Below are 22308 nucleotides of genomic sequence, written 5' to 3' on the forward strand. Positions count from 1 at the left end.
TATGAGATTTTTTATGACCAAAGATGGTCAAGATTCTTTTAGAAATGTAAAAATTGAAGAATACTTTGTTTGTGGTATAAAAAAATTGTTTTTAAGAATTTAACAAAATTTTGAACCTCAAAGAGCATACCATCCCCCTTAGATCATACTTTTGATGACCTCACTTTTTTTAAGTTTCAGTAATTAGAGGAATCTAGTTTGATTTCTAATTATAAATCTAATTATAGTTCTAAGTTAGGAGTCTAATAAAAATATAATTAGAGTGGCCCTAGAATGTCGCAAGAGGGCTTATTCAAACGAAAATTAAAAGCTCTAGTGCCCTTTTTAATTTGATGATATAACTGAAAGAATATGGTTTTTCAGAGACTTTGTTTAATTCCATCTTTTGATTGAATACCTTTATCCAAATGGAAGAAGTTTCTCAAGCGAATTTTCATGGAGTATACATGCTTTACTGCAGGAATCCCAGTAATAATGGACGAATTTACATAGGCTACACAGTTGACCCCCAGAGAAGAATAAAGCAGCATAATAAAGGAAAAGAATATGGAGGAGCATGGAAAACTAGCAACAAAGGACCTTGGTATGATAAGTTTCGTGTGCTCAAATGACACTGTAATCACACTAAAATATGCTGGTATGCTGCACAGATTAGATTTTTTTTTTAAGTCATGGCCAAACTGTGGCTCGCGAGTCGGAAGCAGCCCTTAAAATAAAATGAAAACAATAATATAATATTTAGTAATTCAATAACTAATGTAGATACTTGTATATTTGATGAAGTACTAAAATACTTGTGATTTGATGATCTGAATAATTTTAATATTTTCCTAAATTTTCTTTTGAATCCATTTTGAATTTATCTTTTAATATATTAATATATTTCATTAGCATGTGTTAATACTTAATGTAACTGATATGATATAATAAAATATTTAATATAATTGAATAAATAATATTGATAATAATAATTAAAAGTTTTCTAATATATTTGAAGGAAAGTGCCATAGGACAAATGGAGTTATTAGAACTACAGATGGACCACAATTTTAAATTGCATCACAAACCAATATGATTCGCAAAGTAGTTTTGAAAACTAGTGCCATAATCGAAGCATCCCAATTTATGAAAAGCTGCTTGCAGATTACTGTCCATATTCAGGCATAACATATTTTTTTCAACACAATAATGAATATAACTTAATAAACAATATTGACATTATAATTAACAATTTGTTATTATATTTGAATAAAAGTCCCAGATGAGAAATGGAATCATAGTACTTCAAGTGGATCATAAGTTTAACTTGCGTCACAAACCAATACAATATGCAAATGAGTTTTGGAAACTAGTGCCATAACCAAAGCCTCCCAATTTATGAAAAGCTGCTTGTAGATTACTGTCCATATTCAGGCGTAATATATTTTTTTCAATATTGTTTTCAACACAGTAATAAATATAACTTAATAAACAATATTTATATTATAATTAACAATATTTTATTATTAAATAGTTCATGGTAACAAACTGTAAGTGAGGAGCGTCCGGCTTAATAGTAACCGAAACTCTAAAAACCGGAATTTTGATACCAATAGATTCACCAACAGAATCATATTTTTATACTGACTTCAAATACATAATTTTCATCTAGCTTAGTTCTTCCCATAAAAAGTTACGAGCCTGAAAAAAATCGCTTTGTTTTCGAAAAAAGGAGGGAATAACATCTAAAAGTCATCGAACCTTAATGAAAATCACACCGTCAGATTCAGTGCATCAGAGAACCTATCTCTATTCAAGCTCCTATCTGAAAAAATGGGGAATTTTGTATTTTTTTGCCAGAAGAAAGATCACAGATGAATGTTTATTTGTTTATTTTTATTTTTTTTTCCAGGGGTGATTGTATCAACCCAGTGGCCCTAGAATGTCGCGAGAGGGCTCATTCGAACGGAAATTAAAAGTTCTAATACCCTTTTTAAGCGACCAAAATGATTGGTTCCCATGCTCATTTTTTCCCAAATTCACCGGATCATAATTTTGAGATAGCCAATTTGTTCAGCATAGTCGAAAAATCTAATAAATATGTCTTTGAGGACGACTTGATCCCCCATAGTCCCTGGGGAAGGGCGGCAAGTTATGCACTTTGCCCAATGTTTACATCACAGTTTATATAATTAGCAGTGAGTTTACCGCAGATGATTTCTGGCTCTTCATTCTCGGTGCGAACAAAAAGCTCCTGCCACTTATTTGTGCACTTATGGATTAGTGTGTTTGCGTTAATCAATGAGAAATGTTTAGAAAGTGCATTATTCGAAATTGCGAAAGCATAAAAAAACTTGGTGAGCCGGCCAAGTGGTTCGCAACTTTCCCATCTCACAGGTATGACTTAGTTTATAAACAAATTATGACAGTCTATTATCTATATATAGTGGACTCAACTGATTGGCCTATGTAGCATTTTATAAAAAAAGGGGGGCGAGATGGTGAAGAAATTTGTGAAAATTAGGATTTTTTTTGTTCTAATAAATGGTAGAATAGGTGTGATGATTTCAGGGGCGGATCCAGGATTTCTTAGGGGGGGGGGCGCAAAATAGGTTGATCCGATAAACTTACGTGAGGAGCAAGTTTAATTAATTCAAACTTGCGTTGATTAGGTAAATTACTCTACTTCAGACTACTTTAGGGGGGTACCTGCATTAATTCAAAAATGTTCAGAAATTAAATAAAAAAACAAGTTTTTTTTAACTGAAAGTAAGGAGCGTCATTAAAACTTAAAACGAACAGTAATTATTCCGTAAATGAAAGGGGCTGTCCCCTCCTCAAAGCTTCGCTCTCTACGCTAAAGTTTTTCATTGTTTTAAAAAGTAGAGTTGAGAAAAAGAGTCAAACTTTAGCGTAAAGAGCGAAGCGTCGCGGAGGGGATAGCCCCTTTCATATACGGAATAATTTCTGTTCGTTTTAAGTTTTAATCATTACTTTCAGTTAAAAAAAAACTTGTTTTTTTTATTTAATTACTAATAAAAACGTTCGTAAATAAAATTAAAAGTTCTAGTGCCCTTTTTAAGTAACGAAAAAATCTGGAGGGTGACTAGGCCCCCTCCTCGGCCTCTTATTTCACGCATTTGTAAGATCAAAATTTTGAGAAAACCATTTAGCCAAAAAAAAAGTAAAATTAATATACAAATTTCGTTTTAATTATTCATGTACGGTGAGCCAAAATCAAAACCTGCATTAAATCAAAAACGTTCAGAAATTAAATACAAAAAATAAGTTTTTTTAACTGAAAGTAAGGAGCGACATTAAAACTTAAAACAAACTGAAATTATTCCGTATATGAAAGGGGCTGTCCCTTCTTCAACGCCTCGCTCTTTACGCTAAAGTTTGACTCTTTCTCATTACTCTATTTTTTAAAACAATAAAAAAACTTTAGCGCAAAGAGCAAGGCGTTGAGAAGGGGACAGCCCCTTTCATATACGGAATAATTCCTGTTCTTTTTAAGTTTTAATATCGCTCCTTACTTTCAGTTAAAAATTTTTTTTTTTATTTAATATTTGAATAAAAGTCCCACAGGAGAAATGGAATCATTTAGAACTTCAAGTGAATCACAGTCTTAACTTCACAAACCAATACGATCTACAAATGAGTTTGGGAACTAGTGCCACAATCAAAGCACCCCAATTTATGAAAAGCTACTTGCAGACTACTGTCCATATTCAGGCACAGCATATTTTTGTGAGTCTCTTTTCTCAGTCATTGTGCACTTATAAAGTGCACAAATGCACTTTATAAGATTAATATACCGTTCACAGCTCGTAAATGAAATTTTAAACTATTGAGATGTTATATCAGATATAACCAAAACTGCTGAGGGGGAAGCAGTGATGGATTTTGGGAAAGAGATGGCTCTCAGTCTTTTGATGATTTTTTATTTACAAAAAAATTATATTTTAATAAATGCTGTTTTGTTCAAAAAAAATTATTATTTTTATTTTGTAGTGAGACTTTCCGAGTCTTTGACTATACATTGTAATTATATTTAAAGTAAAAAAAAAAAGAAAAAATGAAAAAAATAGTTCTTGCAAGGCTTGAGAAAAATCGAAGCCGCGATATAGGTTAGATAAAGGAAATGGATTCAAAAGTGTTTTAAGTCAACACCTAAGAAGCCAAAGAATTTTAGGAAGTAAGTATCTCATAATTAAGGGAAACCAGAGTTATATCCAAAATTTGAAGCATTAAAGTAAAACAATTGTGGAATTACAGAAAATGTAATATTTAAATACCAGAAATTGGACGGGTTTGGGCTAAATCAAAACAAAATTCCAGACAGTCTAATATTAAATTTTAGATTAAAATTTTAATTAAATTAAACATTAAAATTTACACAATCTAAAATTAAGCTCTTTGAATAACACTAATTCACAGAAATGCAAGGGAGGGGCAAGGATTTTTGGTGACGATACAAAAAAGGTACGTTTTAGAATCAAAGGGGGGGGGGGGCTATTTTTTAGGTTTTTTAAATTAAATCAAAAAGCGTATTTCTGAAAAACTAGGCCCCCTCCCCAACTAGAGGGAGGAGGCCTCCCCCTAGTTGGTGTCCCCAAACTTTAGCTAACTCTTCATTTTATTGTCGTTACAAATTCAGCGGTAAACTCTCGAACTTTGAACGTTGGGATCCATAAAATGCTGTATGTTAGGGGTTTGCAAGGAATACCTTCAGGAACACATATGTTCGGCTTATATTAATTTAAATAATTTATTTCTTTTTAGGGATATGGTGCTTATTATACATGGATTTCCAAATTCTATTTCAGCTCTAAGAGTAAGTAATATTTAGTTAAGTTATATATATGATTCCGTCTTTCTATTTAAAAACGAAGATAGAAAATAAATGAATGGAAATCTAGAAAAATACATGGCCGCTTAAAACTAAGGGCCTTATTTGCCACTACTCAACTTTATGACACCTTTCTGCCCATATTTTATGACATCTTCCATGGTTGCTAACAACGAAGGCCCTTGTATGCCACTGCTCAACTTTGTACTTAGTTTTTTTTTGCTTGAATTGTGTCTGTTGAGTTTCCTGATTAGACACACAAATAGATAGACAGTCAAGATATGTTGATTTTATATCTGGATTTTTATTTTCAACAAGAAAAAGAAGCAAAGAAAATCAGGATTCTCAGAAAAAAATAAAACAAAGAAAAACCTCCAATATAAGCAAATTTTTTAAAGCAAGAAAAAAAGAGCAAGCTGCAGAAGCTTCTCTATGTGGCAAACTGTCACAGAATTTATCATGTGTAAATACCGCCAAAGGTTCAGAGTATTTTATTTCCCTCGGGGGAGGGTAGAAACACAAACGAAAAGATTTTTAGGTTTTTTTTTCTGATTCTCTCTTTTGAAAATTCCGAAAAAGAGTAAGGTGAAAGAGTTCTTTTATAGAGCAAAGGAACGTAGAGTACATTTTGTATGTTTAATAATGAGTATAAACTAATAATAATAATAATAATATGGAACTTTCAATACGAGTCTGTATCGAATCCAATATTTAGTAAAACTGGTTTTACTAGGGAGGGGGGAATCATGTCTGTTGAAATTCTCGCAGTAAACAAATTATTTTTTGTTTCTCAATCACGGGAATATGGCAGTAGGGCCGCAAGAATAATTTGGTCATAATCTGAAATATATAAATTAGATTATTAATTAAAAAATCTATAACTATAGATAAATAAGTTGGAATAAACGAAGTTATTCTATAATAAATTAGGGTCACAAATAGGTAATTGTTATTATTAGTGCATAGCCATGTTAGTTTGTTGGCTATAGTTTTTATAGTGGTTGCCACTGCCAGAGATAGAATGCCATTTGAGATGCAGTTCTGATCTACAGTTTCTAGGCATGGTCAATTTCTGCAGTTTCTAGTGCTTCTTCTATTTACTGTACTGTCGTAAGTTGACAAAACAGCTTTAATTTGAAGAATTGCCTTAATAAGCCAAATATACATGTCAAAGTGAATAGAAAAGTTGATAAAAGTAGTCCAGGGACCTTATTTTAACTATTCCACAAATGTCATTAAAATCTTATTGAGGAATTCCAGAGGATTTAGATTTTACATGCGCAGAATGTACTGGAAACATGTTCTCTGCGGAACTCTGATGGCTGTAATTCAAATCTACCTGTCGCAAAGTCTTCTTCCTCGCGAAGTGGTGACCCATAGCGGAAACAAAACCAAGAAGCAGAAATCGCCTTGTGCTGTGTTGGCCTCAGGTAGATGTTCTCTGCAGCAAGTTCTTAGTTGTAGTGATAGCCTGCTCTTTGCAATTTCGACAATCAATGACAACCCAAGAATGGATACCACGGTATTTGATTGAGATTTGTCACTTAAAGTGAATATGCATCCATGTCATAGGTTGTGACCCGAGAGCAAAACTATCACATACTGTGTAGGAAACCAAAATTTTGGAAATATTTTGCAATTTTAATAAAATTCTTTCCGCTTGTTCAAATGAATAAGGTGGGTACTGTGTATGACCGTCTGTGCTTGGCCCTCTGTTGCTTAGCAACAAAAAGTTCAGTTTGATCCTAATTGGCACTTCAGCCCTTTTCCTGATGGCGAGAGTATCCCATGAGCGAAATTTCCTTATCCTGTTGATTTGTTTTCAATATCATTATAGGACAAAAAAAAGTTAATCCTAAACAATTTTATTTAATGGATTGTGAAGGATTCAAAATCTTAAATCGCTTTTTCTTGGAACAAGCAGTAGGATGATTTTGCCCTCTGGCCGTGAAGTATATGTTCCGCCAAAAAGTAAAAAAATCGCCAGACGACTGCCCTATAAAGGGCTATTTGGAGTCTAGATGATAGTTGAGTTTAACTACTTCTTTAGAAAAAATAGCAACAATGAGCCGTCCTAGCCGAGTGGTTAGCACGCTAGACTTGAGATCCTTTATTTGTGAGGACAGGGGTTCGAGTCCTGGTGATGCTGGTTATTTTATGTGGGATGGGGGTCAGCGGTGTGACTCTGTAAGCTCAGCTAGAGTAGACCCAGTTCTAAATGGGTACCTGGAGAAATCTGGGGGAAAAACTGGGGAAGCGTCAGATGATTAGCCCTTAACCACAAATTACACCTCCGGCCAAAGGCAGAGAATCAGGAGATCGGTACCTGCAATACACAAACCATTGTTCAGCATGCGAAAGGTTTGTTTATTATTATTTATTTTTCTTAACTGATAAACCAATCTAAACGTTTTTCTGTAACCGAAAATTCTTTTCTGACCGAGGTCAACGAGCCTAAAAAGGTAAGCAATTTATTTATAATTTGCTAATCTATTTGACGGCACTATACCGGCACTATTTCTTGATTGTCTATAATTGGCAACACTCTACTTGACGAATCTACTGACGGCGCTTTAGGGCACTATTTCCTTCTAGTTTGAATGGGCTTGGCAGCATCCGTATTCCTCCAGAAGATTGAAGTTCTTAGAGAAGAAAAGACGGAAGGAAACAAGCTTTGAATTCCATTTTCGAGTCATGAGCACGATGTTACAGACGCGGCCGTGGTGCAAGTTACCCCTCACAGTGCAGTGGATTGGTGAAAATTATGTCACAGAATTTGAAGTAGGTTGATTTGTATACGCTGAAGGGGGGGGGGGGTTTGTGAGTGATGCGTTAATACCTCCTGGGGATTTAGCCTCTTTTTTGGACCCAAAAGTCTTGCCTAAGTTGGTAATCTTCTATTTTTGAATGTAGGTGAGTTGGATATCCTTATCTTTTAAATTTATCTATTCTGTTCTGTTCTTACAGGAATCTTGTTCTGTTCATATTGAACTAAGATAAAAATATTGGAAGCCACAGATTGTGGCCGGATGCAGCTCTGAAGTGCGGGCTCTTGGTTTAGGCTCAGAAAAGGTCTATGATCTTGGGTTCAGAAATGTCTATTGCCTATTAATTTAGTACTTTATAAATGTATTCTTAGTGAATTCTTCACTATGAGTGAACTATCCTTCAGTTCACTTTCCACAAATCCTCACTTCGCCGTCTCCTAAGATATGTTTACTGTTCGAGATATTGTTGCCCTTGCCTCATCCCACCCTCACCGCATTTCGCACCATAAACTCGCGCTTCCTAATTTTTTCTTTCTCGTAATGACAAAAAATAATACTATAAGCGACACGTTGATCATAACCTAGTCAATGCTACTGCGCTGACTTTGATTATTTTGTTCTTATATCATAACTAAAATTCTACACCAAAATGGACCGATAGATGGAAAAGGTCAAAAGGGCCTGCCAGGAATACTTTTTATATATCACCATTCGTGGTGATGAGATTTTGCTTAAATACATGTATTGAAAATGGATATAGAAGTATTTATTTAATTCATACTTAAAATATTTAAAAAATGAATATAATCGAAAAAATATAAAATGGCTTTATTAATAAATAAATATTATATTTTAAAGATAAATAATTAAAAAAATATATTTAATGTTACTAATAATTAATGTTTAATTAAAAAAGAAAATGAATAATTAACATAATAATTAATTAATATAATTAATAAATAAATAATATATATTATATACTTTAGTATTTAAAATACGCACTTCGCGTCCTGAGAGAAAAATTTGTCTTCCGCTCGAAAACTTATTCAAAGAAAAAAAAATTAAACGTTTTGAATGCTGTTTTTCCGAGGCTCGATAATCTATTTAATAGATTTGTATCAGTGTAATCTTATCTTCATCAATGATATTGCCTCTCTAAAATTGTCAATTTCTTCAATAGAAATGCAAAAATGGCATTTTTCAGTAAAAAAAAATACCCCCAAAAAAAGTAATTTTTCAAATCCAGAAGGAAACAGGAAAAAATTAGGTCATGGCACAAGCTTCACCGCTCCTCCCTCCCGCCATTGACACCACTTAAGATGAAAGGGAATTTCGAATGCTAAACAACAGCAGATTGCACAGAGTCCCAACATAGATCATATAAAAGATGTAAAACAAAGATACTGAATTGCAAAGGATCTCCGAAATTTTGTTTTTTTACGGAATAGGATTTTTTTTTTATCTCAGGTGGTGTTTTGTTAGGTGTATTTGATACAAAACACAATGACATACATAATGAAAATATCTTCTGGGCCGGGGCATATTTCGCTATGAAAAAGGGATTTCAGTTCTTTTTCAATAAGATTTCAAATTCTTCATGAACGGTTTTATAATATGTCGAACGTGAGAAACGCAATAATTTCAACTGCTTCGTCAAATATGTCAGATATTCCAGTTTAAACAGTTTTAATGATAGCTACTGATAATAATAAGATTTACAAGTTTCTACATCTCAATGTGTTAAAGATGTGATTCGATCCCGCTTTCTAGGACTGTAACGAGAGAAAAGTTGAAATGACTAGGTCATGTTCCGCGGATGAAAGATGACAGATTGCCAAAGATCGTCCGTTCCGGCCAATGATCCGGCCAAACGGAAATCAGGTTGTCCCCTAATGCGGTGGGAAGATGTCATAAGGAAATATTTAAAGGAAATTGGGACTTCTTTGGAGAGTGTAAAGAGGGAAGCTTTGAATAGATTGGGATGGAGGAGGATGTGTGCAGCTATGTTGGCCTCATGCGGCTTGGTACTGCAGTGAGTTATTATTATTAGTAGTAGTAATGTTTGAAAAACAAGAGACCCAGTGGCTGTTTTGTGACATGCCACAATTTTGCTTTTGGTTTGCAGTTGGTTCCGTTTTGTGCGCATTTTGGTCCGCCACAACTTGTGGCTGTTTGCCACAAAAAGTTTGAAAAAATCTTAGTCGCCCGCTTGCCTACAATTCCATTGAACATGCTCGGTCATGACTCAACCCAAAAATCTCGGTCAACCCACTGCGATTCTAGTGGGCTTTCGCGGTAGGCAAAACCCATATAATATGAGCAATTTCAGTTGCCCAGTCGCCTGCAAGTCCTATGGGCATGGTTGGTCATGAGTTTTGAATCATTGTAGGTTACAGAACTGATAGACTATCTGAATTATCCTTACTTTACTCCAATCCACCTTAGTTCATCCTTAGGATGATGGACTATCACGAAGAAGTGAAAATGATCATTTTTATTCAACTCTGAAAAAATAATTGCCAGCAATGCCTCTCACAGATACTATCTGTCTTGGCTGTACTCTCATTCGGCTCTCAAGTCTTTGATCACTTTGACCAAGTTTTTTACTTTTTCTAATTTTTTCAAGAGATCCAATGGCGTGCATTTTAGTTCGCCACGATTTGTGGCGGTTTGAAACAATTGGGCACCGTTATCACATAACAATTTTTTTCTAAACACAAAGTTGTAAGTTTGAAAGAATAGGAAGGTATGTTCTTCTTCTTCTTGATGTTATATATTCTTTTCTTCTCCCTGATGTTAACTATTGAGCTGGCAGCAGGGGGTAACAGATGCTGGTTCTTGAGAGTAGCTAGGAGAAATTGGAGAAACGAATTATCAACAAGGGACGGTGATGAGTTTCAGTCTCAAAAGACTCAAGAGCAGATTTGTAATCATTAAATTTTTCTCCTCGGATAATTTTGATTGCTCTTTTATGGACTTCTTATACGTCATCAGTCACTTGTTTAAGATATTAAGTTATGTATCAGTAATAATATAGGGGAGAAAGAGGAGCTCATGGTGAGCACCTGGTGTGAGTGAGCTCGTGGTGAGCTCATGGTGTAGGCCTGGTATGAACTATTGAATGTCACTTGTTTAAGATATTAAGTTATGTATCAGTAATAATATAGGGGAGAAAGAGGAGCTCATGGTGAGCACCTGGTGTGAGTGAGCTCATGGTGAGCTCATGGTGTAGGCCTGGTCTGAACTATTGAATGTTCAATATGTTATTCATAACCTTGAGGTAAACATGCTTCCCGTTTTCTGGAGGAGTTATATAAGGATAGTTTATAAGGTTATAAGGAACTAATATATTAAAGGAGCTCATGGTGAGCACCTGGTGTGAGTGAGCTCATGGTGTAGGCCTGGTCTGAACTATTGAATGTTCAATATGTTATTCATAACCTTGAGGTAAACATGCTTCCCGTTTTCTGGAGGAGTTATATAAGGATAGTTTGGATATGTTCAGCATGTTGAAAATATGCTAGCTGTCTTCCGTAGGAGTCGTCTAACGTTGGTTTTAGATGTTCGTTTGAATGACCGTATACCAGACAATAAGTTGCACGAAACATCTGCCCCGAAACAGCTGCCTTTCCTTAATGAAAGAGATGGTAGTCACGTTCTACGGATGCTAGGTTGCCAAAAATTGTGTTTTGGTAATCTGGAGACAAATGAAAAGCAGGACGTCCTCAAATGGAGTGGGAACAGGTCATTAAAAATGAATTTAAATGAAAAAGTGAATTCGTTTCAACTTTCTGAATCCACAATGAATGAAAGGTTGAGAGGATAAGGTCACGTCCTGCAGATGATAAGTTGTCAAACAAGGTGTTTTTTCTGCAATTAATTTTTAAAACTGAAAACGTATTAAAGTAATAAAATGCATAAAAAATATTACCACTTTTTTGAGTTTAATTTAAAAAAAAACTATTAAGACTTTTAGGAATTAATAACAGTATATGTATATTAAACTGACATTCCACAATCATTTGTTTTTTGTTTTTTCTGTAAAGTTTAAATTATGTTCTGGTCTTAAGAAGGTATGGGGGTTGTCAACCCTACTCATGTTAATTGTCGCTCGTTTTGAGTTTGACTCGGTTATTTATTGTATTTTCTGTTCGTTTGGAGTTTCATTTATTTATTGATTGTGATTTATGATAGTTTTACACTTGGAAGATTATTTGACTTTATTTCTGGTAATTTTTGTCATTTAGCCTGCACATATTGCCTTTTGGTCAATTTACCTCCCCCTTTAATCATTCTCTGAAATTTCCAACTTCATACCCAAATCTATTTTTGAGATATGCTCTTTTGACAATGTGTATAGTAGTGTAATAGTGTAGTAGTGTTGTAGTATTAGTATGAAAATATTACCTTTTTGGTCAATTGATCATCTCCCTTATAATTCCCTGAAAGTTCCAAATTAATATATTCAGTTTTTCCTGAGTTAAGCCCTTTTGACAAACTGTATACACATAACGTTTATGGATTTAGTTCAATACTCCCTTCAACATTTCTGAAAGGGTCACCTGAATGCCCTTTGTCTTTTTGGAAACTAATGATAATCTTTATGGAAAGTGATGCCCTCAAATCACTTTTATGGCTTGTTGCCCTCAAATCACTTTTAACTCTTAAAAAGGGCACTATAACTTCGAATTTAATGTCCCATCCGAAGTTTATATGACCACTCATCAAAACCTTGCTTGGCTCCAGGGTATACCTTACAACGTTTTCCCCAGGGATCTGGTGGGTTGCGTCAACCCTGGAGGCATAGTTATATGTCCTCTCGACTATTTTGAACAAGATGGCTATCTCACAATTTTGATCAGATGCGTTTGGGGAAGAGAGGGTTCCGGGAGGGGGGATGATGGCCCCCATCACTTTTGACTCTTAAAAGGGAACTAGAACTTTCCATTTCCAATGAAAAGAGCCTCCTCGAAAGTTTATACATCCACCCTTCCATAAAAACCTTATATGCCGCCAGGGCATAACTTACAACTCTTGCTTCTAGGTTCTGATGAGGTTGTTTCAACCCCGAAGGCCTTGTAATATGATCTTGACACTATTTTAAATAAAATGGGTATCTCAAAATTTCTATCAGATGCATCTGGGTAAAGAGGACGTAAGGGGAGATTATTTGCCCTCCGATCACTCTGACTCTTAAAAACACCATTAGAACTTCTGATTTCCAATCCAATGAGTCCCCTCCGAAGTTTATGCGACCTCCCTTAAAAAAAAAACTTATATGCCTACGGGGTATAACTTACAACCCTTACCCTGAGGGCTGTAGGGGGGAGGGGGGTTTGTCATCCTCAAAAACATAATTACTGGACCTTTCTACTACACTGAACAAAATGACTATTTAAAAATTTTGATTGGATGTGTTTGGGGAAATGATGGGTGTGGGGGAGGGCTGATTTTCCTCCAATTATTTTGACTATTGAAAAGGGAACTAGAACTTTCAATTTCAAATTGACTGAGCCCCTTTAGAAGTCTATACGACCACCTTTTCCATAAAAACCTTATTTGCCCCCAGGATATAACTTACCAACCTTCTTCTGAGGGTTGTGGGGGGGGAGTTGTCATCCTCAAAGACATAATTTCCGAACGTTTCAATTCGCTGAGCAAAATGCCTATCTTAAAATTTTGATTGGATATGTTTGAGGAAATGATGGGCGTGGAAGGGGTGGGGGGCTGGTTGCCCTCCGATCACTTTTGACTGTTAAAAAGAGTCCTAGTCCTTTCAATTTCTAGTCGAATGAGTCCCTTTTGAACTTTCTACGACAACTCCTTCTATGCGAAGTGGCCTGGTCTAAAAAAAACCAATACATTGTGCCCACATCACTCTTTACTTAGGCAGCGCTATTGCGCTGACTATGATCCATCAAGACACAAAAGAATAGCAGGACGTTCTCAAATGGTGTGGGAAGTGGTCGTTAGAAATTTTTAAATGACAAAGGAATTAGATTTGGAACATTACCATTTCAAAATTGAGATGGTAAGGCCAGGTTCAATGAATGGAGTATGATAGGTTGCCAAAAATCGTCCTGTTCTGCACTCCATCTGGAGACATCAGACTAGCAGGACGTTCTCAAATGGCGTGGGAATTGGTCGTTAGAAGTTTTTAAGTGACAAAGGAATTATATTTGGAACATTACTATTTCAAAATTGAGATGGTAAGGCCAGATTCAATGGAAGGAGTATGATAGGTTGCCAAAAATGGTGCTGTTCTGCACTCCATCTGGAGACAGCAGACTAGCAGTACGTTCTCAAATGGCGTGGGAAATGGTCGTTAGGAATGATTAGACTGAAAATAAACCTTTTTCATGCTTTCTGAGGCTATAATAGAAGAAGCTTGAGATGGTAAGACCAAGCTCTATGGACAAAGGCTAGTAAGGATGGTAATCTACCTGGAGACAAACGAAAAGCAAAACGTTCTCAAATGTCGAGGGAAGCGGTATTTACAATTGAATTAAGTAAGAAAAATTATACTGCCTGAAATTCATTCCAAGTCGTCGAATATTTAATATTAAAATTTGCATATTTATGAACAAATAATTTTATTTGTGACGTGCATTATTAACATTTCCTGATAAATAGATAAAGTTTTGATATGTTTTCTTTTTCCTCCTTAAAAGTTTTTTTTTCTACATAAAGTATGTTCATGCAAAGGCCTTTATATGTTACAGTAGTTTTAGTGGTACATCAATGTATGTACAATGTCTATGTACAATGTTATCAAACGCGCCCTTGACGTCAAGGGATACTGCAATCATTACAAGTCCATTCTGGAGAGCATATAAAGCATGTAACTAAACTAGTTACATTAGCTCAGTTGATTTATGACTTAGCATTATAATATATAGTAATATATAATTTATGAAAAATAATGAAATAATTTACTACATAATAATAGAATATCAATATTATCGTATAGAATATAATGATATATAACGATAAAGTACATAAGGTATAAATCATAAAATATTTATAGAGCGTTATAACTAATTATTTACTGTTATGCTCCCAATAACTCTCAGATTCACTCTAAAATGCCCAAGCAACACTTGGTAGAGTTTGTGCTTTTTGATACTCAAATAAGAGTTGGGACTCAGAGCTTTTAGAGCCTATCCAAAGAGCCTTTCAGACTAGGAATGTACCTGGTGTGTGGGGGGGGGGAGGTCGAAGCCAGTCTCCCCCTGAAATTGTATAAATGTTTTCGGATTTACTTGGCATTTCTTAAATTGACAAAACTCGTTTTTCTATCATTTCTCCCTCCCGAAAAAAAAAATTGCGTACGTGCCTCTGTCTGATGACAGGTATAATAACATAAATATAGTAACAATTAAATGTAAACTTAACAAGTATTCACATTTATTTAATAAACATAAATAACGTAAATAACAAGAAAAAAAAAAATGCTGTATATTCTTTTGTGTTGATCAGAAATCTACTATATAAGGGTATATACACGCTTGGTAGGATGGCTTCTGGTAAGGCCGTATTCATGGGGGGACTACAGGATTTGAATCACCCCAACCTGAAATGTTTGTCCAGCTCCTAAAAACGTAACAAAATTCATATAAACAAAACTTTGATGTGTTTTTAAAGTTTGTTACCCCCCCCCCCGAACAAAACCCTACATACGTCCTTGGCTTCAGATGCCCTTAAAGTACCAAGGACAGTGAAAAATGAAATCTGATTGTTTAGATTGGTTAAGTAGAAATTTCGTCAGCCATGTATCTAAAAAAATTCGGAAAAAATTGGAAATTCTGTTTTAAATGTAAAAGACATAGCGGAGACTAAATCAAATAGAAAGAAACGCGGGTGAAAATCAGCAAAAAAAAATTTATTTTACATTCCTTGAAGTTGTATTCGTTTTTGCGATTGTTACAGTGGTGGTGATGATGAACGAATTAAAGACCCCTCTTGACTGCTCGGTCACTTGGGTCTTCTTTCAATAAATCTGGATCCCACTTTAGTTAGTCAATCATCAATAATCTGCTCTGTCACATTAATTAATCATAATTATTCTTCCCATCACATCGTCCTATCTCTCCCAATGGCACTTATAAACTGTACAACCAGCTTTAGGACTTGTATATTATCACTATTATTTGCAAATCCTCCCAAAATCAAATTTACAGTCAACTGTTTTCTTCTTTCGTGAAGAAAGGCGTTGATATGCTGTCTTTGGAGAGTGTATTTATCACAATCCATAAGAAGATGTACCAGACTTTCTTCTTTGTCACAATCCTCACAGTTACTTGACTCTCCATAAAAATTTGCACTGTATAATTTTGTACCTGCAGGGCCTGATCTAAGATAAAATGCAAATCTTCCCTCTTTCCTACATACTTCTTGGTGCAAATGCCTCTCGAAATTTAGTACTACTTTTTTGGTAACGAACCAATTACCGGATTGATTTCTGCTGTCCTCAAAATCGTCTGTTCTTACTGACTGCATCAATTGATCTAATTTCATTGCAGATCTAGGAGTTGAACTACTAGTAAATACAGTTATTGTTTCGCATTTCATTTTAGCAGCTGTGTCGGTTTTCAATTCAAATTTTTCTCTATATTCACACCAAGGAACTTTGTTTCACTCATAAATTCAATTTGCTGGCCATAAAATCTAAATATTAGGGTAACTTTCGTTTTCTTCCGAGTTATTACCATGGCTTTTGTTTTACGTGTTGAAAATTTGAGATCAATATCAGTTGTCCAGTTTTCAAATTGCACTAATACTTCTGAAATAGCTTTGATTCCCTCTTCCAATGTCCTTGCCGTAACCCACAAAGTGTTATCATCAGCGAAAATTCCCGCGTTTGAATCCCCTTCTCCAATAGGGATATTATACTGTCCCATATTGTAAAAATCAGGTCCTAAGGCTGACCCTTGAGGTACTCTCCTTCTTCCTCTTGCTAGGGCTGTTGACATTGTATTTCCTACTCTCACTGTCACTACTCAGTCTTCAAGATATTTTTTACATAGCAGCAACATTCTACCTCTAATTCCAGCCTCAATTATTCCTGACAATATTTGTCTATGTACAATGTTATCAAACGCGCCCTTGACGTCAAGGGATACTGCAATCATTACAAGTCCATTCTGGAGAGCATATAAAGCATCCTGTTTAAAGCAAAGCAAATTTTCTATGGTACTTTTGTTTTTCCTGAAGCCGCATTGTATATCTTTAAGGCCGCGCCTTTTTTCTACTTCATAGTTAAGTCTTTTCTTAACAAGTCGTTCATATACTTTCCCTAAAACTGGGAGCAAAGTTATGAACCGCTGGTCTTCCAGTTTTGAATTGTCCTTTCCTGGTTTTGGGATCATGATTGCTTGGCCCCTTTTCCATGCACTTGGAAAATATCCATCATTCCAAGCCAAATTGATGATGGCAAGCAACACCATGATCCACTGCTTTGGCAAAGCTTGAACAAACTTTGGATAAATCATATCTTCCCCTGGTGAGGTAATAGGGAGATTTCTTATTAAACTGTCAATTTCAGCATTAGTAAATGGCTGATTATAAGGGCTCTGCAAATCCTGATTTGCCATTCTTTTAACTTTAGCTATCATTCTGGCCACTTCTGTAGCATTTGGATCAGTAATTCCTATTGTCTTATTAAATTAATTAGCTCCTGCATTCGATTTATCTTGATCTGTCAATAGTAACTGATTATTGTACACTACAGGGGGGTTGGATTTTCTGGGTGGGGGTTTGTTTTGCATTTGTTTGATGAAAACATAGACCTTACTTACTGGTTTCCGGAAATCCAAATTTTCAATAAACTCTTCCCAGCTCTTTTTCTTGGCTTGTGAAATCGCTCTCTTAAATGCTGCATAAGCTCTTTTCACCTCAATATAGTTGTATATTCTTGTTGCTTGTTCGTACTCATTTTTTCGTCTTAGATATTTTTTTTTAGCTGTATCAAAATCTTTGTTCCACCATATACATGAATTCCTTTGTCCCTTATATTTGGCCTTCAGTGGAACAGTTTTTGTTGCTGCTTCAATTATGCTGTCCTGGAAAACCTTCACTTTGTCATCAACACATTGCTCCCTTTCTACTAAAGCCAAATGTCTTTTTGTTCAAGAAGTTCTTTAAACTTTCTCCAATCTGCCTTCTTGATTTGAAACTTAGTAATCTTGTTTGTCTCAAATTTATCAGAAATCTCAAACCGACCATCACAAACATTTAATAAAATTGGGGCATGCTCACTAAACAAAGATGTATTTACTAAGGTTGACATAGTTGCTGATGCCAATAGATCTGGGCTAGTGAAAGTCAAGTCTATAGTGGTGGAAACTCCTGTGATAGGATTTTTTCGGGTTGGAAGCCCTTTTGGTGTAATTAAGCATATATTATTATTATCCAGTAACATATCTTCAAGGCTTTTACCTGAAGCATTAAAAAATCACAATTACACCAGACTTTACTATGGGCATTAAAATCCCCTATTAAAACCACCTGTTCTGCATTTGGTATTTTATCAAGTAGTTCATTTATAATGCAACCAATGTCTTTATTATTCCCATTCGAGTTGTAAACATTTATAATATTGAGGATTTTTATCATTTCCCAAATGGAGCTTGCATCCAACTATTTCAACATACTCTTCATAATTGTCACCTAATCCAATATGCACTTCGGTGTAGTGGTATTTTTGCTAATACCTATCAACACCCTTCCTCTTCCTGTTTCAATTCTGTCTTTCCTCAAAATATTATAGCCCTGGAAACTCATATTTATATAGGATTTTAGCCTGGTTTCTTGGAGTCATAAAACATCAATACAGTTTTTATGGCAAAATTCAACAACAATATCTTTCTTGTCATTCCTCACTGATTGTGAGTTCCATGATAATATTTTAAGGTCCATATTATTGTGCTGTTGTCTCATTAATTAAACAAACACTTCTAATTTCATCTTTGTTTAGCTGTCCAAGCTGCAATTCATGCACAAGGGTACATAATTTATTTATACGTTCTATTAATGATAGTTCACTTAATTTAAGCATTTCTGGTCTTAGAAGTAATCCAATTATTAGGGATTTTGCTGCCTTCTGTTCAATTTCTTGCTTCATATTTATTGTAATTTCATTATGACGTTGATTGAAATAAGGGGTACTCACAGTAAGTTTTTTTTTTCACATCTGCATAGCTTCTATAGGTTACTTGGGCTCTTTTAAAACCCCTGTGATATTTCTCTGCCACTTGTAGGATTTCACTATTCTGGATTCTAACAGGGCAAGCAAATGATGTAGAAGAATGATTGCCTTTGCAATTGGCACATATATATGATTTGGGCCTTGAGGTACTATCAGTGTTTTTGAGATGGCACATATCAGATGAATGATTTCCTGAGCATCTTAGGCATATATGAGCTTGAGCTCATCCTGTTTATGGCCATATTTTTTACACTTATGGCAGTGTAATAATATCCTGTTATACACCTGGACTTCTCTTTTTCTTCCACAAAACCACACACTTGGGGGAAGTCAATTAGCTTCAAAAACCACCATTATTGCGTAACTGTCAGATAGCTTTTTTGTTTCTTTGTTGTACCATTTTTGCCGGTGAACTTCTTTTACTTTAATAGGTGACTCCATACACTCTAAAATCTCTTCATCTGTCATGCTTAGTTGGACTCCTTTTATGATCCCTCGGCTTAATCTCTGCTTAACACTTCCAGTAACATTCACTCCTGCAACAATGTTTATTTGTTGGACAATTTTTGATGATTCTTCATCCATGAGGTATACTGTCATTTTGTCTCTTACTCTGTTTACTTCAAATTCAAATTTTCTAGATTGCAGTACATCTTTCAGAGATTTCACTATTTGGTAGTCATCAGGCAGTTGTTTATTTTCATCACTTAGTGTAAAATCAATCATTGAAGATAATAATTCGGTCTGTGGTATCTCAATGGTTTGATTTTTAAAGGACACTTTCTGAGATGGTATTGATTGGTTTTGGTGTGCATTTTGCCTCTTAGCTTGTTGTGGGGCAATTTCACTATTTGGAGAAATGTCTCTCCTTTTACGTCCTAGGCTGGGGTTCAGTCCCAGTTTTGGCATTTGCAGGTCTTCTTGAATCAACCCTTCTACTACACAAGGGTTGACAGGTCTCATATCTTCATCACTCTCAGATAGTAATGGTGGGTAACTTCCTTCCTCACTTAACACAGAGTACCTATTAGCTAAAGGAATGGGCTGTATCCCTGGCACATTATAATTTGGTGGATAAAAACCACTTCCCACTAACTGAACTGGTGCTCTTTGCACCTGCTGGACAATTTGTTGTTGACCATAAATGCATTTGGGTTATATGAACCTGGTTGCCAGCTTACTGGCACATCATGGGACCATGGAACTATCATTTGGTTCTGGCTTGCATTATTTTTAGCTCCATAAAACTGTGGGGTCATTTACAAAAATGATTGTCCTTGACCTGTGCCACTTCCACCTGCACCATGACCCCCTTGGGGGCCAGGTTGAATGTTCATTTTTTGTAGAGCACAAAATCTATTTTCAAATTTATCCTTCAAAACTTATGAAATGTCATTCTAGTCACCTGCCTCACAGAAACATTGAAAACTTGAAGCAAAAGATTTTATCTCCTACAGTTAATCTTTTCTTCTCCTGTGAAAAACATTGATAATGATTAATAAAACATCATTCTTCAATTTGAAATGTATTCGATTGTTACTGTTGTTAACAGATTGTTATTGTTTGAATTTTTACGAACAAAAATTGTTGTCAAAGTCAAATAATTAGTTGTGTCTATTCATTTTCACGGCTATACATGGCAACACTGAGCAAAATGTAATACTGTTCTGGAACTCTATAATTTTCTAAAAATAAAACGATAAAATCTTTGAAAACTGCCGTTTTCAGGAATAAATAGACCTAAGATGGATAGACAACGGAATGTTTTTTGTTTTTATTTATTTTGATGTCATTAACTTTGATTAGTCAGTGCAAATTACATTCATTGGAAAATTAATTAAAACTAAAGCTGTGAATTAATTTACTAATAAATTAATGTAAATCAATTAATTAGAGCTGCAAATTAAATTCAATTTGAAGTACTTTAAAAAGAACGACTTTTTAGGATGGCTAATTAATTAATTAATTAATTAATTAGATAGCGCTGACCGACAGACCTCTTGATAAAGAATAAGAGCTGTATTTCTTTACTTATAATTCATTTTGATTTTCTCTTTATTTTACTAATTTCTCTATATGTTGTAGGCATTTTGTAAAGTTTCTTCCCTTTTCTAGATCGAGCTACAACCACCTGCTCATATGCCTATATGCCATGGAGAAATTAAAAAAAGCATGAAGAACTCTTCTGTACCTCCAAAATTTGTAGCTGAATATCTACGATGCGGAATATGCAAAAATGTAAATAATAAGGAAGACTTTGTTCAGTGTTGGAACATTTCATGCAAAGAACCATTTCACGTTCTATGTCTTGCCAGATGCTCAGAAGATAACATTATTCCAGTTGAAAAAGAATGCCCAAAATGCAAGGAAGCTTTTATTTGGCAACAGTGGATAAGTTCACTTCAAAAGAAATAGCTTTCGGTTTTTCCAATTTTTATGGTTTTTTCTTTGAATTTTAGATTAACTAATTTTTGTCCAAATTGATTTAATATGAATTATTCTAAAAATTAAGTTCTTGTGTGAGTTTCTTTCTATGATAATTCGATGTGTGGCATTTAATGCAAAGATAGTATTTAAGATCAAGCTGATTATATATACTTAAAAGTAAGGTAGATTTTACAACCCACGATGCGTAATATTGGAAAAAACTTGTATGTTTCGAACACCAAGAGTCTTCCCCCGTCAAGGTTGCCACGCAGCGAACTTTTCATGAAGTCTTGGCAGTTAAATATATCCACTGTAATGTAATCTACGTTCTTCATTGCTCGGTTAAATTTTTTAACCGACATATTAAAAAAATATATATATTATATTTATATTTTTTAAATGTATAAAAATTGTTCCCCAAACCTATCCTAAGTCTATTTGAACTTGAAAACTACATCTTTCTTTTGGTAGTGTCAAAATTAAAAAGTTTTAAGGGCAGTACTACATTTCCGTCAGTGTTGCCAGGTTAAACAGCAAAAATAATAAGTAAAACTAATTAGCTAAATGCGACAACCTTTTTCGTCCATAAAATTTCACATTAACAATCTCGTTGATACATAAAGACAGCCACACCTTCAATGGAAAGTTACACCCACGTTTCTTCTTTTTAAATTTGGACCCACCAAAAATTGCATACCTGCATGGGGAAATCTATTCTATTAAAAGTTAAATTTTTGCCAAAGCCTCACAAAAAGAAATGTTTCGCCTAAAGTTCACTCTTTATTTTGGCCCAAAGTTACTATCTGAAATGATTTCTTGTGGCAACTCCGAATCGAAATCAACAATAATAGAATTACGAAGAATTATTGAAAGACCAAACAACAAGAGAATGTATGTTGTTTAGATAGTGTTAAAAGCTTAAAGTTATGATGGCTTGGTCACGTTTTATATATTACCAAAACTCGAGCGTTCAATCGAGCATCCATCCGGGTTCAAACGATAAGCAGATTATTCCTGCAAAGGGTGGGAAATGGTTACAGGAAAGGATTTAAAGGCAACTGTAATTTCATGGAGTG

General features: G+C 34.8%; 1 protein-coding gene across 2 annotated transcripts in view; it reads left to right on the top strand.

The window, feature by feature from the left end:
* slx1 (structure-specific endonuclease subunit SLX1) overlaps positions 1-21316 on the top strand; it is a 46288-nt gene extending 24972 nt beyond the window's left edge. Inside the window, exons 2-5 of one of the 2 annotated variants that reach the window (XM_089087199.1) lie at positions 364-583; positions 4765-4816; positions 7427-7612; positions 20921-21316. In XM_089087199.1, the coding sequence (XP_088943325.1) occupies positions 408-583; positions 4765-4816; positions 7427-7612; positions 20921-21220 (714 nt within the window). In that variant the 5' untranslated portion in view covers positions 364-407 and the 3' untranslated portion in view covers positions 21221-21316. The remainder of the gene's footprint in view (positions 1-363; positions 584-4764; positions 4817-7426; positions 7613-20920) is intronic. The other variant, XM_089087200.1, reaches the window with a different exon arrangement.
* The last annotated feature ends 992 nt before the right edge of the window (positions 21317-22308 follow it).

The sequence above is a fragment of the Artemia sp. Qi Xiang Cuo genome, chromosome 3, assembly GCF_049724085.1.
Source record: "Artemia sp. Qi Xiang Cuo chromosome 3, ASM4972408v1, whole genome shotgun sequence".
Classification (NCBI taxonomy): domain Eukaryota; kingdom Metazoa; phylum Arthropoda; class Branchiopoda; order Anostraca; family Artemiidae; genus Artemia; species Artemia sp. Qi Xiang Cuo.